The sequence below is a fragment of the Dunckerocampus dactyliophorus genome, chromosome 1 (assembly GCF_027744805.1).
Source record: "Dunckerocampus dactyliophorus isolate RoL2022-P2 chromosome 1, RoL_Ddac_1.1, whole genome shotgun sequence".
NCBI classification, from domain to species: Eukaryota; Metazoa; Chordata; class Actinopteri; order Syngnathiformes; family Syngnathidae; genus Dunckerocampus; species Dunckerocampus dactyliophorus.
The window spans coordinates 17,323,588-17,340,709 of NC_072819.1; the positions used below are offsets into that span (position 1 = coordinate 17,323,588).

At 37.4% G+C, this 17,122-nt stretch overlaps 1 protein-coding gene across 4 annotated transcripts; it reads left to right on the plus strand.

Annotated features, from left to right (window-relative positions):
* Positions 1–1,058: 1,058 nt before the first annotated feature.
* sgk2a (serum/glucocorticoid regulated kinase 2a) lies at positions 1,059–17,042 on the plus strand. 4 transcript variants are annotated; one of them, XM_054777489.1, is made up of 13 exons: positions 1,059–1,153; positions 2,413–2,472; positions 3,680–3,744; positions 4,013–4,070; positions 7,192–7,275; positions 9,649–9,780; positions 9,867–9,961; positions 11,180–11,216; positions 11,333–11,419; positions 11,558–11,653; positions 13,235–13,390; positions 13,468–13,557; positions 13,656–17,041. In XM_054777489.1, the coding sequence occupies exons 2-13, from the start codon at positions 2,458–2,460 to the stop codon at positions 13,809–13,811; spliced, it is 1,071 nt and encodes a 356-aa protein (XP_054633464.1). In that variant the 5' UTR covers positions 1,059–1,153; positions 2,413–2,457; the 3' UTR covers positions 13,812–17,041. The 4 variants fall into 4 exon arrangements, with proteins under 4 accessions (XP_054633464.1, XP_054633298.1, XP_054633549.1 ...); XM_054777323.1 differs by having other exon boundaries at positions 9,849–9,961; positions 13,656–17,039; XM_054777406.1 differs by having other exon boundaries at positions 1,065–1,153; positions 3,683–3,744; positions 9,849–9,961; positions 13,656–17,040.
* The last annotated feature ends 80 nt before the right edge of the window (positions 17,043–17,122 follow it).

The following is a 17,122-nucleotide window of genomic DNA, read 5'->3' on the forward strand; positions in this document are numbered from 1 at the left end:
AACTGTGAATATGCGGATATTCACTGTATACAGATGCTATTTCGGACAGATAAATATGTTGTCAAACTATTATGTTATCTTTCAAAAGTGTCCAAATATGTTGTAGAATATAAACCAAGTTTACTGAATTAACTTTAATAATGATTCGGAGTGCATGAGAAAGTGGAAGAGGAAACATAGCTCTCCTTGACCACATGGTCATTCATTGATTGACAAGAATGTCGCACAACACAGCAGCAACAGAACCAATGTTGTAATAGCGGTAAGGTAATCCCGCTGATGAGTTTATTGTAAACAACAGCATGGCAAGTGACTTTCACACCAACAACTGAGCCCAAACAACATTTTAAAGCGCATGCAGAGGTAACGTTGCATCAATCAGGAGGTTTGAATCGTGGCTCTTTGAGTGTGTGGGTTGATGAGTTAATTACTATATTGACCTGAATGTGACACAGTGCCTCGCTTTCAAAACACGTCTTTGGAAAAATATTTTAAAAGGCAAAATCAACAACAACAAAATATTATAAATAATTTTAACATACATATATAATATATATATTTAAAATGCATTCTCATATTTCATTGTCAATATTTCTTTGCATCATAACTCAACATCTGTTGTTTCCTAATTTGCAAAGAACAATTGAGACACCTTTTTCCGCAGCGGGACTCTGCGTCAAGGCTACCCTGACTCACTTGGGGGAGAAGTCGTTTGGCTCCACCTGCTGATTTGTATGTATGAAATCTCGACGGCAAATATAAGACGACACGTCTCTTTCACACTGTTTATAAGGGAAAATAGCATTTTATATTCGACATATTTGTGTAAAAACTCTACACTTCAACCACATGTTGATTATTTTAGGTCACATAAGTACAACCAAGAGCTAGGACAGCATTGGATTAGGATTGGATTAGTGGAGATGCTCCGCACTGCGGACGAACATGCGTTATATTACATTGATGACGCGTTGCAGCTTGTTGCAGCTTGGCACTCTAAATTTTGCGGGACGCACACACACATTTGTGTTGCTCCGCCCAATGTTTAACAACTTTCCATCAATCATTCACTCTCTTCATGTCACAACTGGCCTGAGATCAGTCTGCTGCTGCTTTGCCACACATTTTGGTGACAGTCTTCCAGCACACGCAGGTGAGTTCACACTTAATGCTAATGTATTGCCACATGTTTTGTGTTGCTATGGAAATATTAAATAGATAGGGATATTAAATCATTATACTGTACACGTATATGACATGTTTAAAGACCTTTGTACAGAGTAGCTTTTTCACACACAAGGCTTTTTGCAGTTTTGTTAACCATGTGAAAACGTGTTCAAGTGTTATAAATAATATTAAAAATATTTTGAATAAGTCATATTTTTTCATCATCTCTGTATTTTTTTAACCCAAAAGTTTGTTCAAAAAAGTACATAAATTCATAGCCAAAAATAATGCTTGAAATTTAGAATAAAATGATTAATGTTTTAAATAATACAATAATATTTCACAAGCAAAAAATTAATATATGTATTCCAAAATCTTTTTTTTTTTTTACTTTGTTCACATTTCTATGGCTTTTGAATCATTGTCAATGTATTTTTAACTTAAGACAACAGTGTAAAACGTCCCTTTCAGTACCATTACATATTGTATATTCACTGATTGGCTGGGAGAAATCACATGGTGGTACAAAATCTGGTTCACGCTAACTTCAATTAAAAATGTTTTTTAAAAAGTATGGAAAGAATACCTGCCATATGCATCAGTCTATAAGGATTCATCGTAATTGAAATTTTATTTCAAATAATAAATAACTACAAAAATGATAATGCTACTAATAATAATTGATTGGATTAAATAGCTCCCTTCTGGTGGTAGTCTACATCTGTAGCCTCAAATAACCACATAAAATGCCTACATATTTGAATTTTGCTTTGTTTTTTTTTTTTTTTTTACAAATTATAATCATTATATTTTTAGAAAGAATATACCTAATATGATTTTATTTCATGGTATTTCTTTTTCCTTAGAATCAACGTTACATTTCTTCACATACCGTATGGTGTTGCCAAATATGGTGTTAGCAAACAAGTATGGCTTTCATGTTAAAGCTGGCTGTGCTTGAATGAAAATGTACAGTGCGTGCATCCTGCGTGTTGTGACAGCTGAGAAAATTAGACAATGTTGACAATGTCAACACACACACTCGCTGTATCACTACTGTATATGTCCTTCAGCGTCGTTCTGCTGGTCCAGCATTTTGGCCCTCCTTCCAAACCTGAAGGACCTGCTCCACACACTGTGCTCAGCACTTTATTTAGAACAACAAAGAAACACACACAAACAACGCAAGATTTGGAGATATGCTGTATATTTCTCATATGAAACATGTCTCCTGTCCTGCGTTAGGTTTTACAAACGGATGCTGTCTTCCCACTTGGAGTCAAATGGATAATGGCCCACTGTAATGTGAGTGTGTACGCAACATAATTGTTATTATTATTACATTATTATGGCCGCAGGCTGAGAGCTAGTTCACTGAGGACAGAAGTAAGGAAGGAAGAAATAAATTCTTAACTTTGTTGGTTCATAAAAAATAAAATAATTGTGAATTATTTCATTATTTAATAGTATTTTATTTATTAAATTAAGTACCATTAAATGTAATTCATGGTTAATCTGTTAGTTTTGTCTAATGGAAGCTAGTTATTAAATCAAATGAAACAACATTTAAAAAGAAGAGAAGAAAACAATGTTATTGGCAAAATATATTATTCCATTTTTTTTTTTACTTAGTTGGTTCATAAATAATGAAATACAATAAAGAATAATTGTTAGTAATTGCATTATTTTAAAATAAAATAAACATAAGTATTTATTAAATTAAGTACAATTACATTAAATTCATGGTTGATCTGTTGTCAATTTTGGTCTAATAGGAGCTGATTATTATTAAATAAAATGAAACAATATTAAAAAAGAAATGTATTTTAAATTAAGAAATGTTATTTAAATTTAGAAGATGGTCAGTTAAAAAAAATAGTGTCTGTTTGTAATATTAGAAGTGTTATTGCATTTAATTAAATTCAATCATTATTTATATTAAATGCAATTGAATCCAATATAGAATCTGATGAAAAAAAGAGTATTATTTAAATATAAACATGAAATGATATGACTATAATGGAAAAAATATAGACAGACCCATCTAAAATATAGACCCATTTAAAAAAAACAATAGTGACCATTTGTAATATTAGATGTTACAGTAAGAATGTAATTAAATTAAATACAGTTGCATGTAAACAACCAACAAACCAACAAAACTTCAGGTTTTGTTGGTTTATTGTAAACTACTGGGGGTTTCAAATTGCCTTTGGCAAATAATTACAATTTGCAGTGAAGGTCGAATACTTCTGAGTGCAACTGTATAAAAATATAAATGAAGAAAAATTAGTATTATTAATATACCTACTCCTAACCTTTTTTAAAATTATATTTGTATCGAGCAACTTTGCTTGTATTTGCACCAGCAGAGAGGCTGGATAAGTAATCATTCGTTTTCATGCAGTACTTCATGTACTTTGTAAGGCAAATACCATTTACTGTTAAGTACATATGTATTTTTTTCTATTTTATTGACTTATTTTTGGGTGGGTTGTTGTCTTCCACGCAGCAGCTACGGTCACCATCCTCCACTCCTGATGATGATGTCAATTTGGGACCGTCAGCAAACCCACAGTAAGTACTCCAACTCTGCCCCCATTGGCCATATGATCACTCTTCTTTAAGTATCTTCTGTTATTAGAGGATGTGGTGGAAAATTGTATGATTGAATAACAGCTATGAGCTTTTACAAGGACCAGCATACAGTGTGTCGGTTTCTGTCTCATTACAGTTCATTATTTTTATTAATACATGAAGTCTTTAAGAAGAGGCTAGTACACATAGAGTATTATTATAAATACAAACAAATGGCTTTAATAGATGACTCCGTGTGTTGTTGCAGTGCCAAACCCACTGACTTTGACTTCTTGGCTGTCATTGGCAAAGGGACCTTTGGAAAGGTGAGGCAATCACTTATCACTTCTTATTATTCACCTCTTGTTGAAATCAGCAATTTGTAAAAGGCTAACCTTAAAAGGGGGCACTCACTGAAATAGTTAGGAAGTCCAAATTTTACTACCAAATTTTTTTCAAATACATTTTATTTTGTAATGTTTTACAATTTTAACCCCAGATTTAAAAAAAACAACAACCACATAACGTTTTCTATTTTATTTTATAATTGTTACTTACTTTTTGAATGTACATTTTTTTTAGTTATAATGATATACAGTACCAGTATATTTTGATTGGATATATTTTTAATGAGGACTATTACCTTTCATAGCTGATTCAAACCCAGAACCACCTTTTTATGCTGTTATGTTTCATTACAGGCCACACGGTGGCTTAGCATTTAGCATCTTGGCCACAGTAAGGAGATCTGGAAGATCTGGGAGTTTGCATGTTCTCCCCGTGCGCGCCTGGGTTTTCTCCGGGTACTCCGGTTTCCTCCCACATTCCAAAAACATGCATGTTAGGTTAATTGGAGACTCAAAATTGTCCGTAGGTATGAATGTGAGTGTGAATGGTTGTTTAATTACACAGTGGTGTGCAAAAGTGTTCATCCCCTTCCTGATTTCTTATCTTTTTTCATGTTTGTCACACATAAATGTTTCAGATCATCAAACAAATAAAATAATATATTGGTCAATGACAACACAACTGAACACAAAGTGCAGTTTTTAAATGAAACTTTTATTATTAAGGGAGAAAAAAATCCAAACCTACATGACCATGTGTGAAAAAGTGATTACCCCCAAAACCTAATAACTGTTTGGGCCACCCTTAGCAGCAACAACTGTAATCACGTGTTTCCGATAACTTGCAGTGAGTCTCTTACAGCGCTGTGGAGGAATTTTAGCTCACTCATCTTTGCAGAATTGTTGTCATTCAGCCACATTGGAGGGTTTTCCAGCATGAAGCGCCTTTTTAAGGTCATGCCACAGCATCTCAATAGGATTCAGGTCAAGACTAGAAAAGACTAAGTCACTCCAAAGTCTTCATTTTGTTTTCCTTCAGCCATTGAGAGGTGGACTAGCTGGTGTGTTTTGGATCATTGTCCTGCTGAAGAACCCAAGTTGGTTTCAGCTTGAGGTCACCAACAGATGGCCGGACATTCTCCTTCAGGATTTTTTGGTAGACAGCAGAATTCATGGTTCCATTTATCACAGCAGGTCCTGAGGCAGCGAAACAGCCCCAGACCATCACACTACCACCACCATATTTTACTGTTGGTATGATGTTCTTTTTCTGAAAGGTGGCATTACTTTTACACCATCATATGTAATGGGACACACATCTTACAAAAAGTTCAACTTTTGTCTCGTCAGACCACAGAGTATTTTGCCAAAGGTCTTGGGGATCATCAAGATGTTTTCTAGCAAAATTGAGACGAGCCTTAATGTTCTTTTTGTTCAGCAGTGGTTTTGGCCATGCAGGCCCAGTGTCTTTGTTATGGTGGAGTCATGAACATTGACCTTCACTGAGGCAAGTGAGGCCTGCAGTCCTTTGAATGTTGTTGTGGGGTCTTTTGTGACCTCCTGGATGAGTCCTCGCTGCGCTCTTGGGGTCATTTTAGTTGGCCGGCCACACCTGGGAAGGTTCACCACTGTTCCATGTTTTTGCCATTTGTGGATAATGGCTCTCACTGTGGTTCACTGGAGTACCAAAGCTTAGAAATAACCTTTTCCTCACTGATAGATCTCAAATAATCTCAGTTAAGTTATGTTTTAACAGGGGGGGTATTCACTTTTCCACACAGGGTCAAGTTGGGTTTGGATTTTTTTCTCCCTTAATCATAAAAGGTTTCATTTAAAAACTGCATTTTGTGTTCAGTTGTGTTGTCATTGACTAATATTTAAATTTGTTAGATGATCTGAAACATTGAAGTATGACAAACATGCAAAAAAAAAAAAAAAAAAAATCAGGAAGGGGAAAAACACTTTTTCACACCACTGTATGCGCACTGTAATTGGCTGGCAACCACTCCAGGGTGTACCCCGCCTCACGCCCAAAGTCTGTGTCATTCCACATTATGAAATAGCAGTGAAAGCTGTAACATATACTGAACAAAGACAAAAATCTTCTATTTTTTAAATGATTGGATTGTCACAATTAAAAATTAATGAATAGTGTTGGGAGTTTTCACGCATAGTTCGGTGGTCCTTGAACGCACCATAGTTATGTGCTATGAGACTCAAAAGTATGTTTGGCTATGAAACCATTAGCTTTGACAATCAATTCGCCCTCAATACTTACAGCAAGCTGAACACAAGTTGATATGTTCTCTGTAAGTCGTTACTGGAAGCACAACAGGCAAGCCGTGTGTGAAAAACAGACATATTTATGGGTGTATCCATTACATACATTGTTTTACTACTCGCTGGTGGTCCAGGAAGGTAACCCCAGCGAAAAGGGGAGATCTACTGTACCTGTTTTGATCACTGGCGCTAACTTTTCCTCGAATCATAAATGCACAGATACGTAGTTATCAGGAGTCATGTTAATGTGCTTAAATGTGACGTAACTGAAGTGGTTGGCTGACATTGTGGACTTCACGAATCATTAACTGTGCTTGCTTAAGGTCGTCTGTGGAAAAATAACACAACATTAAACGTTTCCAGACCAATGTTCAAACTGAACACAGTAATACTCTGAAAGGTTGTTTCTCACTACGACCATATGGTTGCAAGTTTTATTTTCTCTATGAATTTACGCAAAATATGCAAATCATAGTATGATAGGTATTTGTTTATGTGCTTCCTGGTTCAGCTTTTTTTCTTCTTCTTGTTCTAATTGTGTAATTAATCTACTGGAATAATTCAATTTGAATAAAACGTCTTATAACCCCATGTGTCCAAGTGGATGTCTACCACATCTGAGGTGGCATCTGTACAGCTGACATTAAAAGAGTGAGTGCTGATGAGCGGAGAAAAAGCAGCTAAACATGATGAGTAGTGTCCAGAAAACTGATTTAATACCTCCAATAAACGCCTTACTCCTGCTAAGATGCCTGGCACTCTCTGCAGTTGAGTAAACAGCGGAAATATAATAGCATGAACTAAAAGAAAAAACTTGCAGGTGCTGCTGGCCAAGCTCAAAGCGGCCAACCAGTTCTATGCTGTCAAAGTGCTGCAGAAGAAAGTCATCTTGAAAAAAAAGGAGGTGAGTGCCCTCTACTGTATACCCACTTGTATACAGCACACACTGTGAATGTTATATTATAGCTATTGTATTTGCAATACGTGCTTGGTGATGTTATATGATTGCATCCACTTGTGCATACAAAGGACAACATTAAAAAATAAGATCAGTTAATAGAAATACAACCAATTAGCACTTTTGTATAATACTATACTGTACTGTACTAGAATTACTATGAGGGTTTTAGGTATCATTTAATATTTGAAGGGCTAATTTCCAAAAAAACAGCACTACTAAATTAAACATATCACAGTTGGTGTGACGCTGAAACATCTGACACCGTGCATAACAATAACACTAATAATAGTGCTGCTTTTGGTCAGCATCTACTAGCCGTCTTTAAAAATGTATGTTTTCCTATATTTTTAGATGCAAAACATTTAGTGATTCATTATAAAACTTCCCAAATTGATAAAAAACCTATAAAGAGAGTTGCTTAGATTTAGATTTGTACGCAGCCACTAGTTGCTAGGCCAAGTTCATTGGGGTGGAGCATAACGGACCCGCTCGTCAATTGTAAAAAAAACAGGACTCAGAATGAGTCTACTGAGAAATTTCCCAACTCTGTAAATACAGCAATACACATGAACATTGTCATTTCACAAATGATTGCTTCTGCTTTTGGCAAAGGATAAAATCGTCAGTCATTCAATTCTGTAAATTAGAAACTAGGCTGCTTCAAGATGATCGTTTTGGAAGAAATGTAAATTTAACCTGGAAAATCCTGTTTAGTATGCTTGTATCTCTTTAATCTCGTCTGAGCAGTCTGTCATACGTAGGGGTGTCAAATTAAAGCATTAATTGTGATAAATTTATTAAGTCATATTTAGTGCATTATTTTTATTTTTTTAAATCACATCGATCAACTTTTTTACTTCTAATATTATTGTTTCTGTATGCAAGTTGCCTGTTTATAAAATCTGTTTTTATGCATTGGGCTTCTTGCAATGGTCAGTCACACCCTGAAGTGGACATTGATTGGCTGTCATTGTGTTGGGAGGGCAAGGTGAGTAGCGATGACTAGCGGCGAGGAGATGGGAAAATGGAGGCGCACGTGAGAGTTGTCAGTCCAATGAACGGGAAGTTTACATTTAAAAAACGCTCAGATGGCACCATTTATAAAGGCAGAGTGATATGACTTTTTTGTAAGAAGGAGTCTGCCGACCACCGAAACAGCTCAAGTTTAGCCTACCACATCAACGCAAAGCACCCAGTCGTGAGGTCAAGAAAAGTGTTCTGTTTTTTGATGTGTTAACTTCAGAGCTTTATATGGACCTGTTTTTGAAGATTAATAGGAGATTAATATTCCCCCATGGTGGTTCAAACAAAAGGTTGCAGGCAGCACTTGGGACTCAAATCAAGTCTCAAATACAGCGGAATGGAAATGGTTAGGACTGCATCGGGTGAAGTCTGTTAAAAACAATGATTTTTTTTGTATTTATTTACTGAAAAGGGACAATGCATATTCATGACCAATTAAATTTACAGTAAATATGCCGGAATTAGCCGAAAGTCTACTTCACATCTGTAGTCCCTGGATGGTCAAAGGAAGAGACAAGAAAACACCAAACGGTCACACAGGAGAACAGGGTGCCAATGACAATTCATGGACAATAAATAATAAAACAACAAAACACAATGAAGAAGATGAAACATTATTGTAAAATTCATGATCACAGAGCTGCTTCCTCTTAAGCCATTGTTTGAGACTGGTTCAGAAATGGCTTTATAAAGCCACTTTTTTCTTATCTACTGTATCAATATCTTGATCTCCCACAATAATGTTTAGTAATTTTATTATTTTAAATGAAAATACCTGAAGGTGAGGGCTTTTCTCAGCAATTTTTAGGTGAGATTACAAAAGAGATGAATTAGATCAATTAATTACAGATAATAATGAATCTCTTTTATTTTAATCTCTTGACAGCACTAGTCATACGCAGGGTTGGGTGATACTGCAAACTTGGTATCGATCCGATATCCGATATTTGTAAATACAGGGCTGATGCAGATACTGATATTGACACAGCATTTTTGAAGATCTTTGAATGATTTCTTTGTCTTTAATTTGTTGATCATGATTATAATCACAATAAAACACAGGATACAGATTTCCAAGATCATGATCTTCAACAAACTCATTTGTGAACAATATATATTTAATAAAATTAAAATTAACACAGAAGAAAACTGAAAAACATCGATTTCATCGCGCTAGTATCGACCCGATACTGATACTACTCTTGCCATCGATACAATCAATATTTTGATCGACCCGATAATTTGTTGGTGGTCATTACAATTGGTTTACGCTCCATTTTTTTTCTCTGGTAGCAAAAGAACATCATGGCAGAGAGAAATGTGCTGCTAAAAAGCCTAAAACACCCCTTTCTGGTTCGCCTCCACTACTCCTTCCAGACTGCGGAGAAGCTCTACTTTGTCTTGGACTATGTCAATGGAGGAGAGGTATGAAAAAAAGGCATACAACCAAACATCTTCTTATATTTGTGTCCTTGTTGTGTCTTTTTGTGTAGCTCTTCTTTCACCTGCAGCGTGAGAGATGCTTCACAGAACCCAGGGCGAGGTTCTACACCGCAGAGGTGGCGAGCGCCATCGGCTACCTTCACTCCCTCAACATTGTCTACAGGTTAGACAGCCTTTTAAAATTCATTTAGAAGGTTCGCTCATGCTTTCACGTTAGAACTTCACGAATGCGTCTTTCATTTATCGTGCAAAGCACTTAGTATGTCGTCATTTGTGCTCTAACTGCATATCTTTTCAGAAGAATGAAATTGGCATCCTTTTAAAACTACATCTTTCCACCTCATTCAAGCGACTAGCCATGTCTTTATTAGTGCGCTACTTCTTCTTGAGTTTTTTTATTGGCAATTGGCAAATCAGCTGTTAGGTGCACTACCACCACCCACTGGACTGGAGTGTGGAACGGGATATTATGCAGAACATTAAATTTGAAAGAAATTTATTATTTCAAAAATAATTAACTCAATAAAAATTAAAGAAAGAAAGTGTAATAACCATATTAATGAGAATAAATATGCTTACTAAATTGGATTCCTTAATAAATATAGTGGCATACTTTGCGTGATTATAGGACAGGCGACCTGTCCATTTCATATTTTTTTCCTGTTTACACTCTTGCACCCACTGCTGACCAATTGGACAAGACAGCGATGTCACATGATGCACGCTCTGAATTTTGACTGTGATGAAGAGTATACGCGCAAAGTTTAGCAAAAAAAAAGGCCAACTCTAGGTTTGAGAGCAGCCCATTAACGTCTAATGTGTTTCTTATTTCATTACGCACTAAAACAGACAAACAACAGCAATCATTTTCCATTTATTACATTTATTATAAACCTATAGCGCCTGTTGCTAGGCGGAATTCACGGGAACAGGAAGAAACTCACTTGACTTCAAAGACAACATGGGACAATTTTATTTGTACACATGAATCCATGAATCCATGATGTGTAATGATAAGAACAGCAAGTAATACGAATAAAAAAATCAAACACATATTGGAAATAAGGGGCAAGTAGCGCCCACAGCTGGATCGGGCTAATGCAGAGTCACCACTCCATCACTAATGTTACGGTGAATACTTCACATAAGCATAATAATTACTTTATCGATTCATTGATTGCTTAGAATTCTTAAAAGTGTTTGGAATTGATTGATTGAAGACATAGTGAAGCAACTGAGTAGCAACGAAGTGCACTGCTTGAATCCAAGCAGCAGAGACACTGTTGAGTCAGACTCAACTCATTTATGTGTCTATCTATCTATCTAGCTAGCTACTGTACCTAGCTAGCTATGTGTGTGATCATTTGTGTGTCTCTTACAGAGACCTGAAGCCAGAGAATATCCTCTTAGATTCTCAGGTGCATCCTCTTCAACACATCATAACACACAACACCTCTTATTATTAATATCATGATTTGATTATGAATAAATGAGTTGTTTGAAAATAGGAATAGAAGGTGTTTGCTGTGCGCAGGGCCATGTGGTGCTGACAGACTTCGGCCTATGCAAAGAAGGTGTTGAACCGGAGGGAACCACTTCCACCTTCTGTGGAACCCCGGAAGTAAGTAAAAATAATAATAAAATAAAATAGAATATCCCAAAAGCTCTTAATGACTGAAAGGAAACCAAGTTTCATCCACATGACTGGTTGAGTTTATTTCTGGCTTTCTTTTGTAACTTTGCATGTTGGCAAATGAAGTACTTGGCACCAGAGGTTCTTCGCAAGGAACCGTATGACAGGACAGTTGATTGGTGGTGTCTGGGAGCCGTTCTTTATGAGATGATCTATAGTCTGGTAAGTGTCACTTGCTACATATTGATCAAATATATACAGCTGTAGAAAGCTCTCATCATGGGGTATAATGTGAGGTATGGGTTGATATGGCTTATTATGAGTGAACTTTGACCTTTGGTGACCCCAAAAGGTGATTTTTAGTAAAAATGAACCAACCTATAGAGACCAGTACCACGCAGGAAAAATCTGTCCTGTGAAATACATCAGACTGGCCCGCAAATATAGTTGACTTGCTAGCAACTACGACTCCTAAAAACCCCAGAACGCTCTTTTCATATAGAAGATCTCTGATTATTGCATTAGGTCCTTAAAATCAGCAGAGGGTGCCTGTCATATGGAGGATCTCTGACTGGCGTTTTTGCAGTAGGTCCTTAAAAACAACTGAGCGCTCCTGTCATATAGAGCAGTGGCCCCTGACCTTTTAGGACCCACAGACTGGCTCATGTTCTCACAAATTTCCTACGGACTGGGATGCAAGGGGGGCCTACCTTATAACTTTATCTAATTTATCTTATTTATTATGTATTGTGTAAAACTAAGACAGGGACAACATCAATTAAAGGCACAAAATGAATACAGACCCACCATCCACCAGTACGATCCTGGAGTTTGTTTTTCAGAGAGAAGATTATAATGTGTGCGGTAACAGGCAGTGTGCCAGCATTAATTAATTTGAGGTTGTGCACCAAACAAATATGCACATTAGCACTTAATAATGTCATCAAAACCTGACCTTTATTCATTCCCACATAGTGTCAGCATTCAGGACCAAATATGAGATAAAAGAACGGGCAAAATAAGTATAGTAGTCTACTGTATCTGTGCAGTGTGGTGGAAAGTTAGCACACGCACACAACTATGGTGTGTTCAAGGACCATCAAACCGAGTGGGATGACTTGCCGCTTGCTGAAACACAATGAAACTAAACAACACAAACATGCGAAAACTGGGGGATTTCTAACTGTATATATTTTTTTAACAAAAAAATGGCCCATATTTCCAAAATTGATATGCATTTACATCAAATTTAATGTAGTTATCCATGCATCCATCCATTTTCTCTGCCGCTTATCCTCACTAGGGTCACGGGTATGCTGCAGCCTATCCCAGCTGACTTCGGGCGAGAGGCGGGGTACACATAGAAAAAGAAACATTCACACTCACATTCATACCTGTGGACAATTTAGAGTCACCAATTAACCTAACATGCATGTTTTTGGAATGTGGGAGAACCGGAGCACCCGGAGAAAGCCCACACACGCACGGGGAGAACATGCAAAGTCCACAGAGAAATGCCCAACAATGATTCGAACCCAGATCTTCCCGATCTCCTGACTGTGTGGCCAACATCTAACCACACGGCCACCGTGTGGCCCTTATGTAGTTATTTACAGATATTTTTTTTAAGTGTATTTTTTTATCATTGCGCCTTAAAGTTTACCGCGAGCCGGTATCGGTCAATGGGCGGTCCCGGTGGTTGGGGACCCCTGATTTAGAGGATCTTCGGCTATCCTTTTTGCAATGGGTCCTTAAAAACAGCAGAGTGCTCCTGTCACATAACAACCCTACTTCCAATTTTAGCCTCCTTTCTACAGCCGTGATGTTGGAGAAATGTATGATGGGATTCTCCATAAGCCGCTGCTGCTCCCCCCGGGGAAGTCTGAGGCCGTGTGCTCTCTGCTAGAGGGCCTCCTGCAGAAGGATCAGCACAGACGCCTCGGGGCCATCGCTGACTTTGTAAGTGTGTTACATAAAATCCTCCTCCAAATTCCGAATGCAACTTATGCTCAGTTTTTCTTTGTTGTGTTCTATAGTTAGAAGTGAAGAACCACACTTTTTTCTCTACAATCAACTGGGACGATATTTACCACAAGAGAATCACTCCTCCTTATAACCCCAATGTGGTGAGTGTTGCTTGGGTGCTGATGTACTTTAAATGGCACATTATATACAGTATACTGTGTACATTTACATATTTCATCCACTACTTTTGTTTTTTCAGAGGGGCCCGGCCGACACTCAGCACATTGACCCAGAGTTTACCAGAGAAATGGTTCCTAACTCTGTTAGTCGGACACCTGAATTCAACGCCGGCACGAGCGCCAACAACGCCTTCAATGGCTTCTCCTATGTGGCCAGCGAGGACAGCTTTCTTTGAGGAAACACCATGGTTTGACACCTCTTCAGGGGACAGCCTCTAATCTAATGGTTTTATTGGCTAACAACTGCAGAATTGTCGCTCAATTAAGTCACAAGGGCAGCCATTTTGACAAAATGAGTAGTGTTGAAAGCTCCATGGTGAGTTTTATGTCTGAATACTTTCTAAACAGCGGTTCAGAGAAGGTGGTAAGGCTATAATAAATATGTTATGATTTTTATTTTACGTCCTTTATTTCCCTTTGAGTCATGATGGAACCGCCCTAGAATTCTCAGACATAGCCTGCTAGCTAACAAATGGACAGGCAAATGTACACAAATACAGAAATTAACTTTTTTTTTTTTTTTTTTACTTTTCTTTTTTTTACTTATTTTAACTGTTAAAGTCATAATGGACTTGTCTAGGGTCCTGTTAGCTTGCGTGCTTACATCATCATCCGTGAAGCAGGAAGTAGTCGGCTAACAAGCTAGTTAGACAAAGAAAAACTCTTCACTTTTTTTTTTTCCTTTTGTTTTTTGCATTTCAATCACAATGGAAGCTTCCCCCTGCCCCCAAATCAGAAATGGTATGCTCCAGTTAGTCGCATATAGTCTTTCTTGAACCAAGAAGTAACCTGCTAGCTAACAAATGGACAAACATATGGCGCTCTGCAATTTTATTTTTACTTTTGTTGGAGAAATGTATTCACTCATTTTACTGTTTAAGCCATTATGGATTCGTCTTCCCCTGATACATAATAAAAAAAAATGCTTTGGTCTATGAACCAGGAAGTGGCCCGCTAGTTAACGATGAACAAACACAAATGTAGCGTGCCACACACTGATCTAAAAAAAAGACTGGATCGAGCAACCTATTGTTTTCACGCGCCAAAATTTGAAGCCAGATTTTTTCGATCGCCGCCATCTTGGTGAGACCACCTTACGCGCCACAGCTTTGTGATTGTGCTGGTATACGAACGCAGAATTAGTGAAAAATCATCAAAAACATCAGGAGTGCCAGTGAAGGAAGCGAGGATGAGGAAACACAACTTAAAAAGCACTTCCCAAGAACCTTCCACTCGTAAGTACTTTTACTTGGCACCTTTTTTTGACCTGATATATGTGCCACTACTTGAACTGCTTTGCTTTGAAAAGTTCTCGAAATGTAACCAAAAGTTAAAGTATGAACTTTGATGGGTGGTTTTGCAAGAATTTTCTAGTTACACCTTCCTGTAACAACTAGGCCTTTTTTTGGTGCCTAGCCTAGCAATCAATGATAAAATTATTTCTATGCAGTTTTTTACAGTAGGCTTTGGGTATTTGCACTTATCTAATGTCTTTTTGTACCAAAAAACAGCTTTTTTAAAAGCTACCACAACTACCAAGTTACATTAATTCTGATACCACACATGATTCACGCAAAGGTAGAAGACATGTGACAAAATTTCTGCTTTCTTCCTGCCTTAACCTTATCCTGAGATAAAAAAAAATAATGGTTTACCGTAGGAAAATAATTAGACAAAGATAGACTTTAAATTCCGTACGTAAACAATGTTTGCAGGCTGCCACACAGCCAATTTTCCGTCCGTCTCGAAGCTAAAATACATCTTACTAGCTTGATAAATGACACAAAAGCGTATAAATCTGAGTAGTTATAACCTTTAGCAGTTGATTTTGGTGGCTATACGATCAATCGAAGTTTTACCAGTGCGTTGCCATACTGTTGTCTCACAGCAAAGTGGTCTCACCAAGATGGCCGCCGCAAATTTCCATTGGCTTCAAAAATAAAACAATAGAAGCTCGATCCAGTCTTTTTTTTAGATCAGTGGTGCCACATAGTGATGTGCATACCACTGACTTCCTTTCCGATCTGATACGGAGTAAAATTCAGGCTGGTATCAGTATTGCTATGGTATTGATCTGCACATCACGGGCGCCACAATTTTTTTTATACATTTATTTGCTCTTTTTAGTCAATATGAATTTGTCTTCCCCTGCTACAGAATCAAAGATGGCACCGTCCCTTGGTATTAGCGCCCTCTGGTGTCCCAGGCAGTGCCCACTAGCTAACAAATTGACAAACCCCAGTTTTTTTGTATTGCATTTATTTATTTGCGCCCTTTCAGCATTTGGGTCACAATGAACTTCTCTTGCTGCATAATCAAAAATGGTGTGGTTCCTTCTTCCTATGTAATCCTCCATGAACCAGGAAGCAAGGTGCTCGCAAACAGCTGGATGGACAATCAAACACAAATATGGAGTGCCACATAAAAAAAAGTGTATATATTTTTGGGTTTTATCATTTAGGTCACTATGGACTCATCTTCCCTTGCTACATAATAAAAAATGGTACTGTCCCTTCATCTTATGCAGTCCCCCATGAACCAGGAAGTAATGTACTTGCTAAAACAAAGGATGGACTAATACAAATATGGTGTGCCCCAACTTTGTAAAAATGTTGTTTATTTATTTTCACATTTTATCATTTGAGTCACAATGGACTCGTCTTCCCTTGCTACAAAATCCCAAATAGCACAGTCCCTTTCATTTTATGCCATCTTCCATAAACCAGGAACAAAAGCAAATATGTCCAATTTAAAAGCTACACACTTACGTGAAGTGATTAACATTAATGAATTTGCTTCACAGGGCTGGTTCTAGGCATGCACATATGTGGGGGGCAGTCAAAAATGTGAAGGGGACATTATGCATCCGCATTGTACGCCAGCACTTTGTTTTTTTTTTTTTTTGTGAATAACTGTTTTGTTCACGGCACGGGGTGTTAGCTGTGTGTCCAGCCCTCAGCCTGGAGAAGTGGATTGCACTTTGTCAGGCCTCAATCGACCCTGAGACGTGTCCAACGTGGGTGTTCCACCCGAAGACTCAGCTCCTGCTGGTCTCACTCTGAGGGTCACTGAGGCGTGCAAACCCCCTGACCACAATAAGGTGGCAATCCTTCAGGGGGGAAACTGAAAAATAACAGTGTGTATTGTTTTTATGGTGTACTTTGTAATTGTTGTTTTATGCATGTTGTTCTACATGAATGTTGTTTTAAAGGCTTTATTGTGAATGTTTATGAATTTACCTTATTGGTGACGATGTACACGGTACATCATTACCAATAAGCCAAATTGAATGTACATTGTACACAATAACGTATCTATTAGGCTTGTGTTAAAATACTCTCTCATAATTTATTCATGTCAGTTGATTAATGGTTGTCTGTGTTAGGAGTGAGATAAAAAAAAAAAACGTTTTGCATTATTATTATTATTGTTCTTATTTTCTTCCGCTTGAACAAATTAAAATGTACACTGTTTCGACATTTTATTT

What these genes read in the sequence shown, in the direction of transcription:
- sgk2a (XM_054777323.1), top strand. An exon ending in GCAAAGGGACCTTTGGAAAG is followed by an intron (nt 4,071 to 7,191) that starts GTGAGGCAATCA and finishes AAAAACTTGCAG; the next exon opens with GTGCTGCTGGCCAAGCTCAA. An exon ending in CTCCTTATAACCCCAATGTG is followed by an intron (nt 13,558 to 13,655) that starts GTGAGTGTTGCT and finishes TTGTTTTTTCAG; the next exon opens with AGGGGCCCGGCCGACACTCA.